General features: G+C 40.3%; 1 protein-coding gene across 1 annotated transcript in view; it reads left to right on the top strand.

The window, feature by feature from the left end:
• FHIP2A (FHF complex subunit HOOK interacting protein 2A) overlaps positions 1-17,751 on the top strand; it is a 47,301-nt gene extending 29,550 nt beyond the window's left edge. Inside the window, exons 12-18 of the mRNA XM_060171224.1 lie at positions 747-890; positions 3,068-3,158; positions 5,834-5,977; positions 13,545-13,685; positions 14,234-14,337; positions 14,450-14,551; positions 15,888-17,751. Coding sequence (XP_060027207.1) covers positions 747-890; positions 3,068-3,158; positions 5,834-5,977; positions 13,545-13,685; positions 14,234-14,337; positions 14,450-14,551; positions 15,888-15,894 — 733 coding nt within the window. The 3' untranslated portion in view covers positions 15,895-17,751. The remainder of the gene's footprint in view (positions 1-746; positions 891-3,067; positions 3,159-5,833; positions 5,978-13,544; positions 13,686-14,233; positions 14,338-14,449; positions 14,552-15,887) is intronic.
• The last annotated feature ends 580 nt before the right edge of the window (positions 17,752-18,331 follow it).

The following is an 18,331-nucleotide window of genomic DNA, read 5'->3' as shown; positions in this document are numbered from 1 at the left end:
CAGGCAAAGCAAACAAACAAACAAAAACTTAACAGATTCCATCAATTTTTTTATATTATTAATATTGCCACCAGGGTTTTTGCTGGGGCTCAGTGCCTGCATGACAAATCTAGTGCTGGTGGTGGGTGATCCCCTCCCCCCCTTTTTTCCTTTCTTCTTTTTTCTTTTACTTAGTAGGACAGAGAGAAATTGAGAAGGGGTGGGGGAGAACAACGAGTGGAAGAGATAGACACCTGCAGCATTACTTCACTGCTTTTGAGGCTTTCGCCCTGCAGATTGGTGACCAAGGACTTGAACCTGGGTTCTGGCACATGGCAGTTTGAGTGCTCGACCCGGTGCTCCACCACCCATGTACCCCCCCCCCCCATTTATTCTTGAGTTTGATGATAGTTTAAAATCTTAATTTCTCTCTAAAATATAAATAAGACTATTTCTTTACCCACAGATAAGGAGAATTAGTCAATATTTTCTAAGAACAAAGAATCCTTTGGTTTAGAAAAAAGGGGCCGTGTGCACATAGCTGAGGGCACATGTTACAATGTGCAAGGGTTCAGATTCAACCCCCTGGCCCCCACTGTAGGGGGAAAGCTTCGTGAGTGGTGAAGCAGGGCTGCAGGTGTCTTTCTGTCTCCCTTTCCCTCTGGATTTCTCTCCTGCCTATCCAATAAATAAAATAATACTAACAAAATTTTTTTAAAGAAAATATAACAAAAATATTTTTCCATGTATCATTAAATTAAACTTAGAGATCTGGAAGAAGATCCACTGTTTACTGACATCTCACCAGATAACACTTTACCCAACCAAGAATGGCTGAGTTCTTCACCTCCCACTACGCCAGAGCACCCCAAAAGTGATGGAAAAACCGAAGTCCACAAAATCGTAAATAGGTGAGTTGCTACACAGGTTTGACTTGCGTCTCTTCACCGTGTTTTCATAACATAGACTAGCTCTGCTCTTTGTGGCAAAGATAAATTACAAACTCACTTTTCCTTTCTTTGAAGATCATGTCAGCTTTGTGGCATATTTATATAACAAGTGACAAGCTTGGGAATTAATCAGTACCAAAAGGGAAACACTACTCAGTATAGAAACAAAATGAGTAATAGTTGTTAAGTGAAACTCCAGAGCACCCTACTTTTTAGTAAATAATTGATTCACAATCAGAGCAACATTGCAGATTCCCAGTTTGACAAATTGTAGTCATTAGACTCACTCTACTCATGCGTGTTGAACATCGGGACTCTCTCGTTAGCTGATGTTTTTATAGTTCTAATCTTACTTACTAATGTGTGTGGCGTTGGAGATCAACAGAGTTTCATGCTTGTGCTCGACTGCTGTGCCACTGCCCCAGCCTAATGTTTGCTTATTTGTTTAGCAGCTCACTGCCTTGACTCTGGTGGTGTTGGGGACTGAACTTGGGACCTCTTGCATGCAAGTCCTCTGCACAACCGCTGTGCTAACCCCCCAACCCTGATTGATTGATTGATTGATTGATTGATTGATTGGTTGGTCGATTTACTTACTTACTTCTTTGTTTTGCCTGGGCTTCTTTTTTTAAAATTCAGATCTAGGGAGAGAGAGAAAGGGAAGTGCACCAGAGCCCAGCTCCCTTCAGTACTAAGGGACTTCCCCTGTGGTGTTAGGGCCTGAGCCTGGTCCATGATGATTACACCGCAGGTGCCCTGCCCAGTGAACCATGTCTTGCCCCCCCCTTTTTAAAATTTTATTTATTTATTTTTCCAGAACACTGCTCAGCTCTAGCTTGTGGTGTGGGGGATTGAACCTGGGAACTTTGGAGCCTTAGGCATGAGAGTCTCTGCATAACCATTATGCCAGCCCTACCCTATTATTATTGTTTTTTTGAAGTGATGGATATGTTTATAATACAGACAATAGTGGTATTCATGCCATACATTTAGTGTCCAACTATATGCTTTAAATAGTTACAGCTTTCTTTTTTTTAATTTTTTTTTTTTTTATTATTTACCCTTTTTGTTGCCCTTGTTTTATTGTTGTTGTAGGTGGTGTCGTTGTTGGATAGGACAGAGAGAAATGGAGAAGGGGAGAGAAAGATAGACACCTGCAGACCTGCTTCACTGCTTGTGAAGCTACTCCCCTGCAGGTGGGGAGCCAGAGCTAGAACCGGGATCCTTAAGCTCGTCCTTGTGCTTCGTGCCACGTGCGCTTAACTCACTGCACTACCGCCCGATCCCCCCTATTAATTTTTTAATGAAAGAAAGAGCATGCAAAGCATTGCTCTCCCGCCCATGGAGTTCCTAGTAGTTTTATTTTAGTTGCTCTCTTGTGCCCTGCCATGAGTTACCTCCCTGCCCACCCTTTGCTGTGTTGTCTGTCATTCATTGATATACCTGGTTCTGTCAGGTGGCTTTAGAGAAAGTTGCTTGTGGCTCAGAATGTAAAACTAGGATATATAAATCTTCAAGTACAAGCATTGGAGAGCTGATTTCCTGAGGCTGTCGAATACCGCGATAATCTATGGGTGTACTATAATGTAAAAAGGGAAACAGTGTCTCTTGTCTGCGGTTTCTACTTTAAGTGGAATGACTAGGGGGTTTTGTTTGTTTGCTTTCGTTTTTTTTTTGTTGTTGTTGTTTTTTAATTGTCACCAGGTTATCAGTGGGGCTCGGTACCGGAATGATGTCTTTTTTCTTGTTTGTTTTTGATGGAGAAAAGGAGAAATTGAGAGGGAAAGAGGATATAGAGAGGGAGAGAGACAGACACCTGCAGCACTGTTTCACCTCTCTTAAAGTTTCCCCCTTGCGGGTGGGGCCCAGTGATTTGAACCCAGGCCTTTGTGCTCGGTAATGTGTGCCCTCTATAGGGAATAGTTATTTTTTAAAATAAAACCTTTAAAATAATGGACTAATCAGTAAATGTTCTGACTGAAGATAAGCTAATCATAAGACTTCATATAACATTCTGTTTTTTGAGTTTCTCTTTGGAATAATACTTGACTGAATTGAACACACTGCCAGATATTTTCATACAAGTAAAGAAGCCAAATAGAACATTTATGTTACTGATCCTGACTTTTCTGTTCAAGTTTTCTCTGTCTGGTACCTGATGAAGCAAAGTCATCCTACCATGTGGAGGGCACTGGATACGACACCTACCTCCGAGATGCTCACAGGCAGGTCAGTGAAGTGTCACGAGACGAAGTCTGTTAATGTAAACACCTATCTTGTCACTTCGCACACAGCCATTTCCCCAAAGATTTCTTTTTCTCTGCCCGACATGAAATTCCACTCTCACTGCTCTGTTTCTCCCCTGTCCCCTGTCTTCACAGCTTGTGAAGCAACCCCCCCCTGCAGGTATGGAGCTAGGGGCTCGGACCGGGATTCTTGTGCGGGTCCTTGCGCTTCATACTGTGTGCGCTTAACCCGGTGTGCCACCACCCACCCCACCTTTGCTTGCTCTCTCTCTCTCTCTCTCTCTCTCTCTCCTCTCCCTCTTGCCATTTTCTCTCCTTTCTTTGAAAGTATAGCTTCCCTGGATCTTTTCCCATGTCCATCCAAAGCATGATTTAAAAAATAACTATCTATTCAATAGATACAGCAAAATTAGAAGCAAGGGGGGTTTAGAGAGAGAGACACTTGTGGCACTGCACCCCTGCTTGTGAAGCTTCCTCCCTGCAGGTGGGGCCCTGGGACTCAGTTTAGGTTGACAGGTGTGCTCCGCCAGGTGCACCGCCACTCAGCCCCCAGGCTGTTAACCCTTTTTTTCTCACCGTTTTTCCACAGACATGAGGTTACAAGAGCCCTCTCTTTGCTCACATTCTGCTGCCCTCCTTTATACTGGGACTGATTTCTCCCTCAGTGAAACTGCTTTCTCCGTGATTGTTTCAGAAATACTAGAAAACAGACAAAAAGCATAGAAGAGAAATATGTGATTTTATTTTTTATTATCTTCCATTTATTTATTGGATAGAGACAGCCAGAAATTGAGAGGAAAGGGAGTGATAGAGAGAGGGAGAGAGAGAGACACCTGCAACACTGCTTCACCACTTGTGAAGCTTTCCCCCTGCAGGTGGGGACTGGGGGCTGGAACCTCGGTCTCTGCGCATTGGAACGTGTGCGCTCAACCAGGTGCGCCACCACCCAGCCCCTAGTAAGACTTTCTGGTTCAGAATTTCAGAAGTACTAATGTAAAATAACTAGGATGTGGCTTTATAAAGAAAATTGAAAGCCAAATAATTTAAAATTCATATTAAGCATGTTGCACCAAAGTAAAAGAATCTGGGGTGGGTGGGTGGGGAGAATACAGGTCCAAAAAGGATGACAGAGGGTCTAGTGGGGGTTGTATTATTATATGGAAAACTGGGAAACGTTATGCACGTACAAACAATTGTATTTACTGTCGAATGGCAAACATTAATTCCCCAATAAAGAAAAAAAGGAAATAAAATTAAATTCACATTGAAGAAGTTACCTTCCCATTTGTTTTGAATACATTGTTCACCTAAAGATTGAAATGAATGCTTCTGTTTTAATTCCGGATAGTTTCCTAACCAAAGAGATCAGTAACATTGCTTTGCTGAATACACAGGAGGAGAGTAGGGGAAGGGAAAGGATGTGGAAGAAAATTGCTTAACACTTTTGTTTAAATTCAGGTAAACTGCATATTGAAGAAGCTTTTGAGTTATCAGTAAAGTGAGAAGTAAGATAAAAAGCCTTTGATTAGATTTAATGTTCATAAAATTTACTGTTAAAAGTTCCTGGGTTTTTTTTAAAATTTATTTTCCCATTTGTTGCCGTTTGTTTTATTATTGTTGTTGTAGTTATTGATGTTGTCATTGTTAGATAGGACAGAGAGAAATGGAGAGAGGGGGGAAGACAGAGAGGGGTAGAGAAAGACAGACACCTGCAGACCTGCTTCACCGCCTGTGAAGTGACTCCCCTGCAGGTGGGGAGCCAGGGGCTTGAACCGGGATCCTTAAGCCGGTCCTTGCGCTTTGTGCCACCTGCGCTTAACCTGCTGCGCTACCACCCAACTCCCTCAAGTTTCTGTCTGTTTTCACTCATCTGTTTGTCCTCATCTATGTCAGTGGCAGCAAATAATTGGGGGACCGAACCTGGTCCATGGGCCACACTTTGAACAGCAGCACCATGTCCTAACAACACACTAGTGTAAATACATTGCAGGAAGATCCAGCTTCCTTTCTTAATAATGTGCATCTTCCTGTCTGGTAAATGTGACATTTCAGAAGGCATTTGAGCACATGGCTCGGTTCACATGTATGAGACTCTAGGTTTGGTTTGCCCCCTGGCCCAATCCCTCAAAAAGAAGAGAAGGAAAACAAACAAAAAGGCATGTCTAAGACTTACATTGCTCTTTAAGTTTAGATATTTTCTTCCTTTTTTTTTTTTTTATTTTTATTTTATACCAGAGCACTCTTCAGCTCTGGCTTGTGTTGTGGAGGATTGAACCTGTGACATTGGAGCCTCTGGAATGAGAGTCTCTTTGCAGAACCACTGCTATCTGTCCCACCCTGTGCTTTTTGAATACTCTGAATCTATGATAAAAATAAGAGTTAAACTCCTTGAAAGGGAAGAACCTACACATAGCAATTAAAGGGGTTGCTGGTTAAGTTAAAGGATGTCTATTTTCTTCAACATACGTAGGTCACTGGAAGTATAATCTTCTACTATGGTGCTGGTTAGGGTGTTATCTTGAGTCATCTCTTTCTTCCTTCTCTGACATTTCACAGAAAATGGACTTTGATATGCCTATTTGAAGAAATCATTCCTGTTTCATCCTGATGTTCCCCCTGTTTAATGCTCCAAATGTTTGTTTTTTTTTTTTCCTCCAGTTCCGGGATTACTGCGCTATCTGCTTAAGATGGGAGTGGCCTGGGTCGCCAAAAGCATTGGAAAAGTGCAATCTAGAAGCAGCTTTCTTTGAAGGTCATTTTTTGAAGGTTTTATTTGACAGAATGGGAAGAATTCTGGATCAGGTAATACATTTTCCTAGTCCTTTGTGAACCTTTGGTTCAGCACAAGTCTTAGTTTATGTCTTTAAGAAGCTGGCTTTATTGTTTGCTCAGTTCTGCTACTCAGTGACCTTCTCCTAGATGTGATTGCTAACAACTGATAGGTTTCTGACACATTCATTGTGTTGAAAGCATTTCTGTGACCTGTTGGCTTTGTCTTGTCAGAATCGTATGTGTTGTTCCTATCACCAACCACTGCCTTAAGGTCCTGAACATGGGGTGGAGGTGTGGAGGTGATGGTTTCCTTTTATGTTGGAACTCAGAAAACCTTTTTTGTTGGTACAATTAGTAGCAAATACTGATGAGTAAAACTTCCGAGTTCAATTCATAATTCTCCCCCCCCCACACCAGAGTTGTAGCTGGGGCTCTGGGCCAGCATAACCACAGTGGCCTTTCCTCCTCCTCCTCCTCCTCCTCCTCCCCCCTTCCTCCCCCCCCCTCCTCCTCCTCCTCTCCTCTCCTCCTCTCCTTCTCTCCTTCTCTCCTTCTCCCCCTCCTCCTCCCCCCCTCCTCCTCCTGCTCTTCTCCTCCTCCTCTTCTCCTCTCCTTCTCCTCCTCCTCCTCCTCCTCCTTCCTCTTCTTCTCTATTTTAATTTTTTATTAGTGAGAGGGGAGGGGAAGATAGGAGAGAAAGAGACACCTGCAGACCTGCTTCACCACTCATAAAGTGTCCCCGCTGCAGGTGGGAAGAAAGGTCTCGAACCCAGGCCCTTGCACATGGTAATGTATGTGCTCAACTGGGTATACCACTGCCAGGCACTTCCAACTCAGAATTCCTTATACTTTGGTCTCACTAAAGTTGCACAGTAATTATAAATTTTAGAATAATAGATGAACCTGCTTCTGCCAAGAACTTAATAATTGATAACTATTTTCATAAGGGGAAGATGCCATTAAAATGGTTACTTCTATTACAAGGTAAGGAAAGTTACCTTTATCTGATATATTTCTGTATGTGCTCACTGAATGTCAAAAATGAATTTGGGATTATAGACGTGCTCATAGACAAAGAGGCGATAGAACACTAAGGCACTTTGCACATACGGACATCCACCTGAGGTAAAGCGTAGAACACTAAGGCTCTTTCCACATACGGACATCCACCTGAGGTAAAGCGTAGAACACTAAGGCTCTTTCCACATACGGACATCCACCTGAGGTAAAGCGTAGAACACTAAGGCACTTTGCACATATGGACATCCACCTGAGGTAAAGCGTAGAACACTAAGGCACTTTCCACATAGGGACATCCACCTGAGGTAAAGCAGCTGGGCATAGTATTTGCCTCTTAGAAATTGAGTTAACCAACCTGAAATTCATTTTAAGTTGTATTGGGTTGTCCAAAGAGTCATAACTGCGTTTTTATATGTCATGACTTACTTGACAATGTGATATATTAGAGTATGTGGCCTTTTAAATAAATAAATAAATAAAACGTTTTAATTAAATATTTATGTGAGCACAGGGAATCAGGAAAGAAATTTACTTTTTAAGTAGGCTGTATTCACTAGCCAAAAAGCCAAGTAAATACATTTTAATTTAAGAAATGTTGCAGTAGTGTTTTTTCTTCTTTTAATGGCTTTATTGGGGGAGTAATGGTTTACAGTTGACAGTAAAACAGAATAGTTTGTACATGCACAACATTTCCCAGTTTTCCACATAACAATTCAACTGCCACTAGGTCCTCCTCTGCCATTATGATCCAGGACCTGGACCCTCCCCCCACCCCAGAATCTTTTTACTTTGGTGCAATACACCATGCAGTAGATAGGACTTCCATTAGTATTGTTTCTAATAGTAGTCAAATCATTTTTTTCCTTACTAATAACTTTATTTTTGTGATAGAGACAGAGAGAAAAAGGGTGAGAGAGTGTGAGGGAAAGGAAAAGGGAGATGCCTTTAGTTCTGCTTCACTCCTTTTTTGCCTGTGAAGCTCCCTCCCCACTACTACAGGTAGTGGCTGGGGACTTGAACCCAGGTCCTTGCACATGGTGATGTGCTTTACTGGTTGTGCCATCACATGATTGCCTCCCCCAGTCCTCCCCCCTTTTCCAGCAGAGAACTGTTTGATTTTGGCTTATGGTGGTGCTGGAGATTGAATCTAGGGCCCTTGGTGTCTTAAGCATGAAAGGCGTTTTTCATAACCACATGCTGTCTCGCTAGGCCTCTTTTCTTCTTTTAACTCCTTAATAGTTCTGTGCTATATTCCTACAATTCAGTTGCTTATCCATTTATTGCTTTGTATGTTGGTTTGTTTTAAAACTTAACAACCAAAGTACTTAGATAGTTGTAATGGATGATTGTGTAGCCCTCAGGGTGGTAGGATTTGTCAGTCTGTGGTCTTTTGTGTGTCTGTGTGTTATTGAGGTTATTTTGAGCCTAAGTTTTTTTTTTTTTAAGATTTTATATATTAACTAGAAAGATAGGAGGAGAGAGAGAAAGAACCAGATATCACTCTGGCATATGTGCTGCCAGGGATTGAACTGGGGACCTCTTGCTTGAGAGCCCAATCCACTGTGCCACCGCCTGGACCACCTAGTTAGGTTAATATGCAGCATCAACAACCAGTGTCAAGTCAGTTCTCTGCAAAGTTTGACCAATCACACTAAAAAAGTATCAAGTGTGAAAAGTTTCTGAACGGAACTGATTCTCTGCATTTTTATCACACCTAAGCATTTTTCCCTCTAGCTGGTGGAGGCTGGATACATTGAAGACGATATCCTGAATTACTTTAAACTCCTTCTTTAATATACTTCTCTTCTTTTCCTTCTATTTATATATTTAAGGATTTCACACACTTGTTTTTAGAGATTTTTTTTTTAGCTTTATGTTCTTCTTCTAGCGTTTGCTCTTCTTCTGTAGCCAGTCAACAGGTCAGGTTGAAAACTGTCAGGAGCTGCTTGTTGCTGGCTTTGAAAGTGACTGGGATCCATGTGGATTCAGTCGGCTAAGAAGGATCGTCAGTTTCCCCAATGAATGGGTACTCACGGGATGCACCACGAGAAGGTCGATCCAATGCATCCCTAACTTTATGTAATTTGATAGGACAGAGAGAAATTTGATAGGTAAAGGGGGTGGGGAGGGAGAGAGAAATAAAGAGGAGAGAGAGAAAGTTGTAGCACTGCTTTGCTGCTTGTGGAGCTCTCCCCTTGCAGTGGGGACTGGGAGCATGATAAGTGCGCCACCACCTGGCCCCCTTTATTTATTAACATGAGGAGTGACTTGCGCAGGCACAGTAATGCTGTGACTTCCCAGGCCAGCATTTTCATTTTTCTGAGGGGGGGAAGGAGAGAGAGAGAGAGAGAGAGAGAACTCTGCCACCCCTAAGCACCCTGTGTGTCTTCTTTGGTGCCCCCATTGTACTGCAGATACTTAGACCCTGGACCTCCCTCTTGGGGAGGAGCTTGCTCTGCTGGGAAAGAGAATTCTCTCTTAACCCCTAAAAATTCTTTTTGTTTCTCTGGGTAGCACTTGATGCACAGCTGATTGATAGTAGCACCTCAGCTCATTCTTCCTGTATCCCTTAACTACAGCAAGATATATTTCTCATACTCCTTTATAAATAAAGTCCTTAGTTTCAGGTAATGTGACTTAACAGCTGATAAGCTATGAAACCCAGCCTTTGAAACCTTTGTCTTTAACGCCCTGAATTTTCCACTTGTTTTTTAGTGAGAACATGATATAGTCAGGTCTAAAGATCTGTCGTGGTGTGCTGAGCAAGCCCGCTTCAGTTTCATTTTCTTTTCTCACTGTTTTTGCTGAGGATGATGTTTGCTTATATTTTCTTAGGAAATACCCACAAATAGAGTCAAGATAACCAGGCTAGGTAGCTTAACTGTGAAACAGATAATTACTAAAGGGACCGGTTTCTGTATGTGTAATTGAGAAGTTAATGCCATAAAATATTCATGGCATGATTATGTTGTCACAACATTAATTTCATTTTAAAACATTATAGCAGGCCTTTAATATTATTTATAACTACAGTGATTTAAGATAATAGTAAAATGCTGAAGTTCATAACAAATATAAATACCAAAAGAGGACACCCAGGCTTTTTATTTTATTTTGCTTTTTAATTTTTTTAAGATAGAGACAGAGAGAGAGAGAGAGAGAGAGAGAGAGAAAGTGAAAGAAACCACAGTACTGAAGCTTCTTCCGATGTGAGTGGGTGGTGGTGGTGGCAGGCTTGAATATAGATAGGGTCTTTTTTTTAAATTTATTTTTTATATATTTATTTTCCCTTTTGTTACCCTTGTTGTTTTTCATTGTTGTTGTAGTTGTTGTTGTTATTGATGTCGTCGTTGTTAGATAGGACAGAGAGAAATGGAGAGAGGAGGGGAAGACAGAGAGGGGGAGAGAAAGACAGACACCTGCAGACCTACTTCACCGCCTGTGATGCGACCTCCTTGCAGGTGGGGAGCCAGGGGCTTGAACCGGGATTCTTACGCCAGTCCTTGGCTCTTTGTGCTATGTGCACTTAACCCACTGCGCTACCACCCGACTCCCTATAGATAGGGTCTTATCCAGGAGCTCACAGTGAAAGTTTTGATGAGGAACTAATTTAGCATTTGTCACAGATTTTTATTGTCAAAGTGAAGTTGGTATTATTTGTGTTCACCTACTTAAATTGCCTTTTAAGAGTTCAATGAAGTAAGCAGTTTAAAAGCTGTTTTTTTTTTTTAAATATATAGTCTTGGGGGTTGGGTGGTAGCGCAGCAGGTTAAGTGCACATGGCACAAAGTGCAAGGACCTGAGTAAGGATCCTGGTTCGAGCCCCTGGCTCTCCACCTACAGGGGAGTCATTTCACAAGCAGTGAAGCAGATCTGCAGGTGCCTATCTTTCTCTACCCCTCTCTGTCTTCTCCTCTCTCCATTTCTTTGTCCTATCCAACAATGACATCAATAACAACAATAGTAACTATAACAACAATAAAACAAAACAAGGGCAACAAAAGGAGAAAAAAATTAAAATATATAGTCTTGTTAGATGCAAGTACTAGTAGATATTTCAGAGACTATCAAGTCATTGAAATTTTTTACATTTCTATTCTATTTTTTAATTAACTAATTTTTTACCAAAGGACTGCACAGCTCTGCTTAATGGTAGTACGGGGAATTGTACCTGGGACTTTGGAGCCTTAGGCTGGAGAGTCTCTTTGCATAACCATTATGCTGTCTCCCCCTCCCCTTCATTGAAGCTTTACAATTTTTACTTGAATCTTTTAATTTTGATTACTTGCCTATTGGGTCTAGTAGGAAGGCTAAGACTGATTATACTGTCAAACTGTAAACTATTAATCCCCCAATAAGGAAATTAAAAATAAAAGATAAAGGTATAAAATAGAAAAGCAAGAAAGGAGGAAGTCAAAGACTGACATCAGTTTAGCTGTATTTATTAACACAAAACAGAGAGGGGGAGAGAGAGAGAGAGAGAGAGAGGAGAACCAGAACATACTCTGGCACAAAGCACGCTGGGAATTGAACTAGGGACTGTGTGCTGCCAAGTTCAATGCTCTTCTCACTGCACCACTTCCTGGGCCCCTAGTTTTAAATAGATTTAAAAAAAATACTAGTGTCATCCCTTTAAAAAGCCAGTTTGTTTGAAAGTTATTACCAATCTGAAGGAGAGAGGCCATTTCAAGAGTATTATGGGGTAGTTTCCACCTAGCTAACTTTCATTTTCATTTTCATAATATTAGGAAATAATCTGAGTCACCCTTAAATTCTCATATTCTCTCTCTAGTGCTTCAGATGTGCCTGTCTGTTGCACTAGGGCTGGTGTTATTTCCCTGAACTTTAAATTCTTAAACAAGCACAGCTGTAGGTTCTTGTTCAATTATGAGGGGAGTATAGTTTTAAGTGGCAATATATCTGAAGCCCTGAGTTCGCTGAAATAATGAGTCACATGCAACACTGTACTTAAGCTATGTTTTATATTTTTGCTCAGAGTGAAGGAGATAACATGGTGCTTATACAAAAAAAAAAAAAAAAAAACTTTCATGTCTGAGGCTCCAAAGTTCCAGGGTCAATCCCCCATACTACCATCAGCCAAAAACTAAGCAGTGCTCTGTTTATTATTATTATTATTACATTGTTTTATCTACTTTTTTTTTTGCCAATTGAATTCTTAAAATTTTAAGATTAAAAAATTTAAGATTCATTGTTATGAGTTGTGTTTTGATGTAGGATAGTTGTTGTAGACACTCTTCAGACTGTAATAGTCTGAACACATCTTTCATTTATCTTGTTTAAGACTAGGTTTCTGAATAAGAGTGACTCAAGGATAGTTTTTCTTTCCAAAAATAAAATCTGTGTTCCTGAATTTATTAGTAAGCTAAAAAAAAAAAAAAAGGAAAGAAAAAGCACAGGGCTTGAGCTTTTATTTTGTAACAATATCTTTGATGTCTTTTGCATCTGTTTTTAAGCATTCCTTGTCCTTGGAATACCAGATATTCACCCCTTAATTAATATTAATTATGATCAGGGTTTTAGAAGCTACTCAGTGAATGAGAAGAGCACATTCAGAGACCACATTTAATAGTTGATTATTTCCTTGAACCTTACTATCTTTCCCCATGTTGCAACATACCCAGCTTCTGGTCAGCTTCTTCTGAAGTCAGCTTTGTTTTGGCCACAGAGTTTCCTCTTGGCTGTGTGGAAGAAGAGAACTGGAAGGGGTGAGAGGTTTCTCTTGAAAGTTCAAGGCACAGTGACTTTCTATTTATTATGTGCCCTTTGCTTTGATTTTGGCATACTCTGCAAAGCCTCTTTAAGTTGTTACTCCTATAAAGAATAAACAAATGGAAAATAAAAGCGTAGAATTCAAGTAAAAATGCTATACTGAGTACCAAAGAAAGATATGAGGAACTGTAGACAGTTACTGCTTGGTGAGGGCTAGTGCTCCAGTAATAAATGAAAATCAAAGATATCTAGAATATGGTTTCTTTCTTCCTTCCTTTCTTATTCTTTTTTTTTTTTTTTTTTGCTTCCAGGGTTATCACTGGGGCTCGGTGCCCTCCTGGAGGCTTTTTTTTTTCCTTTTGCGGACCTTGTTGTTTAGTGTTGTTGTTGTTGTTGTTATTGGATAGGACAGAGAGAAATCAAGAGAGGGGGAAAGATAGACACCTGCAAACCTGCTTCACAGCTTGTGAAGCAACCCCCCCCCCCCCAACCACTGATGGGGAGCCAGGGGCTTGAACTGGGATCCTTACCTGGGCCTTGCACCATGTGCACTTAACCCACTGCGCTACCATCTGGCCCCCTAGAATATTCTTTCTAAAGTTAAGCTGATATTTTTAAAGGATTTGAATGCATCCCCTCTGTCTTTCTATGAACTTTTTAGAGTTTTTGGACTATACTATGTATGTCAGTGCATTTTGGGAAAGATAGTTAAGAGCTAAGTTTTATTTTCATCGTGTGGAAGAATGAGTAGGTGTCAGGTTTTCCTTGACCTGAGAAGACGGTCTGAAATGATAAATCCAGTGCTCAGGTACACGCACTAAAATGTTTGTTTTCCACCTCCCCACAGCCATACGATGTAAATTTGCAAGTAACCTCGGTGTTGTCTAGACTGTCTCTCTTCCCTCATCCACACATCCACGAGTACCTTTTGGATCCGTATGTGAACCTGGCTTCTGGCTGCCGGTCTCTCTTCTCTGTAATTGTCAGGGTGAGTTACTCAGTTTGCTTTGCTCTACTCCCTTGAGCTGACCTAACCTGTCCAGTTCACACCCTGAGCATTGGCACCACAGAATGAAAAATATTACACATCTATTGCTTCAGAGTAATTTTACTACAGAATGTGAAAGGGACAAGAAAAGTGCATTCTTTTAAATGACATGTGTAACTTGATATGTAAATTAAATATGAATTTTAAGGACTAGCTAGATATATGTCCTGCATCAAAGATGACTATAGAAATAGAGAAAGGTGATACAGTATTTATTTTTATGCAAAGTTTTATTTATTTATTGTTATGAGAGAGACCAGAGCATCGCTCAGTTCTGGTATATAGCAGAGCTGGGGATTGAACCTGAGGCTCTGTGATCACAGGCTTACAGGTCCTGTCCTCTAGTACTGAGCTCTCACTCCAGCCTGACACTTGTGAATAACAGGAAATGGACTGTGAACGTAGAGTGTGTGCACACGCACACTTGGTGTATTCTGAAAGTCTGTGGCGCACTTTAGAGTTGAATTCCTTTTGTCTCTGTGACACAGGTGGTTGGAGACCTCATGGTTCGCATCCAGCGCATTCAAGACTTTACCCCTAAACTTCTGCTAGTCAGAAAGCGATTACTTGGTTTGGAACCTGAAGGTCCTCTGTAAGTCAGATTTTTGCACCTTTTTTTTTTTTTTTCTCAATCCAAAAACTTCTCCCAAATTTGACAGTCTCCCAGTGTCTTGAACTGATGCACTACTGCTTTCTCTTCCCAGTATTGACCACATCACACTGCTCGAGGGGGTGATCGTTTTAGAAGAGTTCTGTAAGGAGCTGGCTGCAATTGCATTTGTGAAATTCCATGCTTCCTCCACACCGTAAGTGGCACCTTTCAAGTAAGGAAGGGAACAGAACTGTACACATTTCGTCCAGAGCCAGCCAGCCAAGAGAGGATAAAAGCCTTTTTAAAAGAAGAATCGCTGTCAACCAGACGTAGAACCATTAAGGATCTATTGAGTGGAGACTTGGTAAAATATAAAATGCTCTTCTCGTTGACTTTGTTATAATGGTTCTACATGTAAGATTGCACATCCTTGAATCCAGGATACAATCAAAGGAACTTCAGGAAATAAGCAGTGCTGATAACTGAAAAGCTGGAAAATTCTGGCATTATGATGATGATATTTCTGTTATCTTAATATCCTTTTAGGTAGCAAGGCATTTTGACATTCTTTGGGACTCAAATGCTTCTATTATTTTGAATTAAGAAACAGCAAAAAAATAACTAATTTTATAACTTTTTAAGGTCAGAATTCTTATCAAACAAAATATGGAAAAAAAACTGTAAATGAGCAAAAAAAAAAAAACCAATATAAAATACAATGTAGGAACCATCAAATGTATTAATAGTAGATAAAAATGTGTAGGGCACCATTAATTTTCCTCAGCTTTTCTAAGGATAACAATTTAATATGACAAAGAAATTCTTGATTAATATATAATATATATATTTTTAAAAAACAAACATTCTTCTTTTACTTTTTTTGTGCATATAGCCATGTTAGTGATTAATTTTTCACAGTATGGGTCCCAGTTTATTTAAACTGTGTTGTTGAATTTGCGCTCACCCTCGGTAGTTTACTTAAACAATATTTTTTAAACGAATTAACATATGTTGGGTTGAGAACCTCCCCTACTCCCCCCCACACAAGACCCCTCTCCCTCTCAGAAAATTGATTTATGAGGTTGCTTTATAATCCGTTTTTCTTACTGAACTGAGTGTGTTAGTATCTGACAACTCTTAGGGAACAGTCAAAATGCCAGTGACCTCTCTCATGTTTACATTTTTCCCCCTCATTTCATTCAGTCTTTGAAATAATTCTAAAGAAATTTAAGACACAAGCCAGTCTGTCCTGTTTATACATGAAATGCTTTGGGTGAATTGGATGTGCATGTGAACGGGTATATATGCAGGAGCCAATCTGTGGGTGGGAGTCCTGTAGCAAAACGGCTGTGCACAATGTGTGCCTGTGTGCTTGATTGGCAAAGCTGTATTTCCTGTCCTTTTCCTTAAGTGATGTCTGTCACACAAATACAGCTTTTCAACTTTCTTATTCTTTCTTCTTTCCCCTTCCCACACTCCCCTCCTCCTCCCTCTCCTCCTCCTCCTCCGTTCACTTATTAGCAATGCCATATTCTTGCTTATCTTTCCAGTTATTGACACCTGGAGGAGCAGACTGTCACAAGTTTCCAGTCAGACAGAAAGGAGCTGCTGCTGCCCCTTCTAAGGTGTTTCAATGTAGCGCATTTGCATATATACACCGTGCAGCACGTGCATAAAAGCAGCACGTGCATAGAAGCTGCTTTTTAGCCCCTACAAATTTTGTTATTTCAGTTTCCTGATTGACTTTATATACACTTTTTGCTATTTATTAAAAGAAAATATCAAAAGGATAGGACTATTAGTAATTCTAGAATGCTTACCACTGATCAAACAACAACACCTAATGCAATTCTTTCAGTGCTCGGTCTAAGAAACTTTATTGTATAAAACAATGAAGAGCAACAAAACAGGAAATAGTTATTTTATGTATTTTCTTTAAATGGTTTTTCATGATTGGAAACATTCAGTTGACCGTTATGCTGATCAGTTTGTTTAAGGAACATGGCAAAGTCTCCATCTTTAGACATGATATGACTGTTTTTAAAACAGCATTGAGAGATATGAGATATTTTTGATGTTTTCCTGATGTTCGGTAGATATACTAGCAATGATGTGACCTCTCAAACCAAATACTGTTTTATCTTTGATTTATATACAGTGGGACCTTTTAGTTAATCCATGAAGCCAAGCTCAGATAAGCTTTAATTTTGTGTATATACATAATTGTAATTATTTTCCTAAGTTATTGTAAGGACTTTGGTTTGTAATCAGTTAAAGCCTAAGGTATAATTTCTCTTCTGAGTCTCCCCTCTCACCCCCCATGTTTAGTTCAGACCTAGAACCAGCACAAGTTCTCACAGTGAGTTGCATTTGTCAAGGAAATAGTACACAATGTCACTAGTCTGTCTCTGGCTGAGTTTTGGAAGGTGAATATTTCTGTTATTCAATACTTGCAAAGCCAGTGGCTAACATGCTCAGTTTGTTGGGTGGGATGTACCACCTTATCAGTCGTCATAGCAAATTCCAAAGTGAATTTTAGCCTTGCTTTCACATTAGTAGAAATAGGTGATACTTTTTATTTAACATTTTCTCTAACATTATATTGGTAGTTTTTGAATTTATTTTTAGTAATGAGCCACACACTCTTTACGTGATAGATCTCATATTTGTCTTTAGTCAATTATTTGTAATAGTCACATTTGAAGCGATGTAATGTTCTCATAATGTATCTGTGCAATATGGGAGCTATGGATGGGTTCATAGCTTTTTGGTTTAATTGTATATTATTTTGTATGTACATGTGTATATATGTATATATAGATATCTATATATAAGGACCAACATCCTTAGCTTGCTTACACTATTGCTAGTGTAAAGATTGTTACACCTAATTTTCCAGGGCACCAATTACGGAATTACTTCATAATTCATGGTAACATTTCCATAAGTTATTGCATTGAAGCACATCTGCCATTTAATTATGAAGTCCATATATATCGACAGAAGTTACAGGGAAACACCAAAGCCACAGGTCACATGGTAATTGCATTTTGGGTTGCACAGCTAATCAGAATATGCATGTCATTGTGACACTTAATGTGTTGAAACATGATAGATAATCATATTTCTGGGCCCTGTAAAATAGTGTTACTGTAATACTGTTTTGCCTCCTGCCTTGTTTACATTAAACAAAGGAAATTTGGTAAAGTTTTTATTGGAGCTTTTTGTAGGTTACTGACAGTGTTATTAAGGCCTGGAATTCTTGAACCATCTGGGAGAAACTCTTCAAATGGCCATTGTGTACCTACCCTCTCTTCAAAGGAGGTTGTGATCAAGTTCAATTCTTTGTGCTAACAGTGCATGCAGGAATAAGAGGGATCATCTAAAAATAAATAACGTAATTTTAAAAAGTTATGTTTTTGTAGATTTCTTTCTGGAAACATTTTGCTCACTGATGTCTAAAACAGTAACCCGGGAAGGGGGGGGAGGGGACAGTAACTCAAAACATACTGAAAGTTAAGGCACAATAATCAGTGGACCTCAATAGCACTGATTCTGGGGAGAAAAGGTGGAATAATATTCGTGTGTGTGTGTGTGTGTGTGTGTGTGTGTGTGTGTGTGTGTGTAGATGTGTGTGTGTGTGTGAGGGTGTGTGTGTGTAGGTATGTGTGTGTGTGTGAGAGGGTGTGTGTGTGTAGGTGTGTGTGAGGGTGTGGGGGTGTGTGTATGTGTGTGTGTGTGTGTGAGGGTGTGTGGATGGGGGGATGTGTGTGTGTGAGGGTGTGTGGGTGGGGGGATGTGTGTGTGTGAGGGTGTGTGTGTGTAGGTGTGTGTATGTGTGTGTGTGTGAGGGTGTGTGGGTGGGGGGATGTGTGTGTGTGAGGGTGTGTGTGTATGTGTGTGTGTGTGAGGGTGTGTGGGTGGGGGGATGTGTGTGTGTGAGGGTGTGTGTGTGTAGGTGTGTGTATGTGTGTGTGTGTGAGGGTGTGTGGGT

The sequence above is a fragment of the Erinaceus europaeus genome, chromosome 14, assembly GCF_950295315.1.
Source record: "Erinaceus europaeus chromosome 14, mEriEur2.1, whole genome shotgun sequence".
NCBI lineage: Eukaryota > Metazoa > Chordata > Mammalia > Eulipotyphla > Erinaceidae > Erinaceus > Erinaceus europaeus.
Note: the sequence above shows the minus strand (reverse complement) of the source record. Positions and strands in the feature narration are given on the sequence as shown.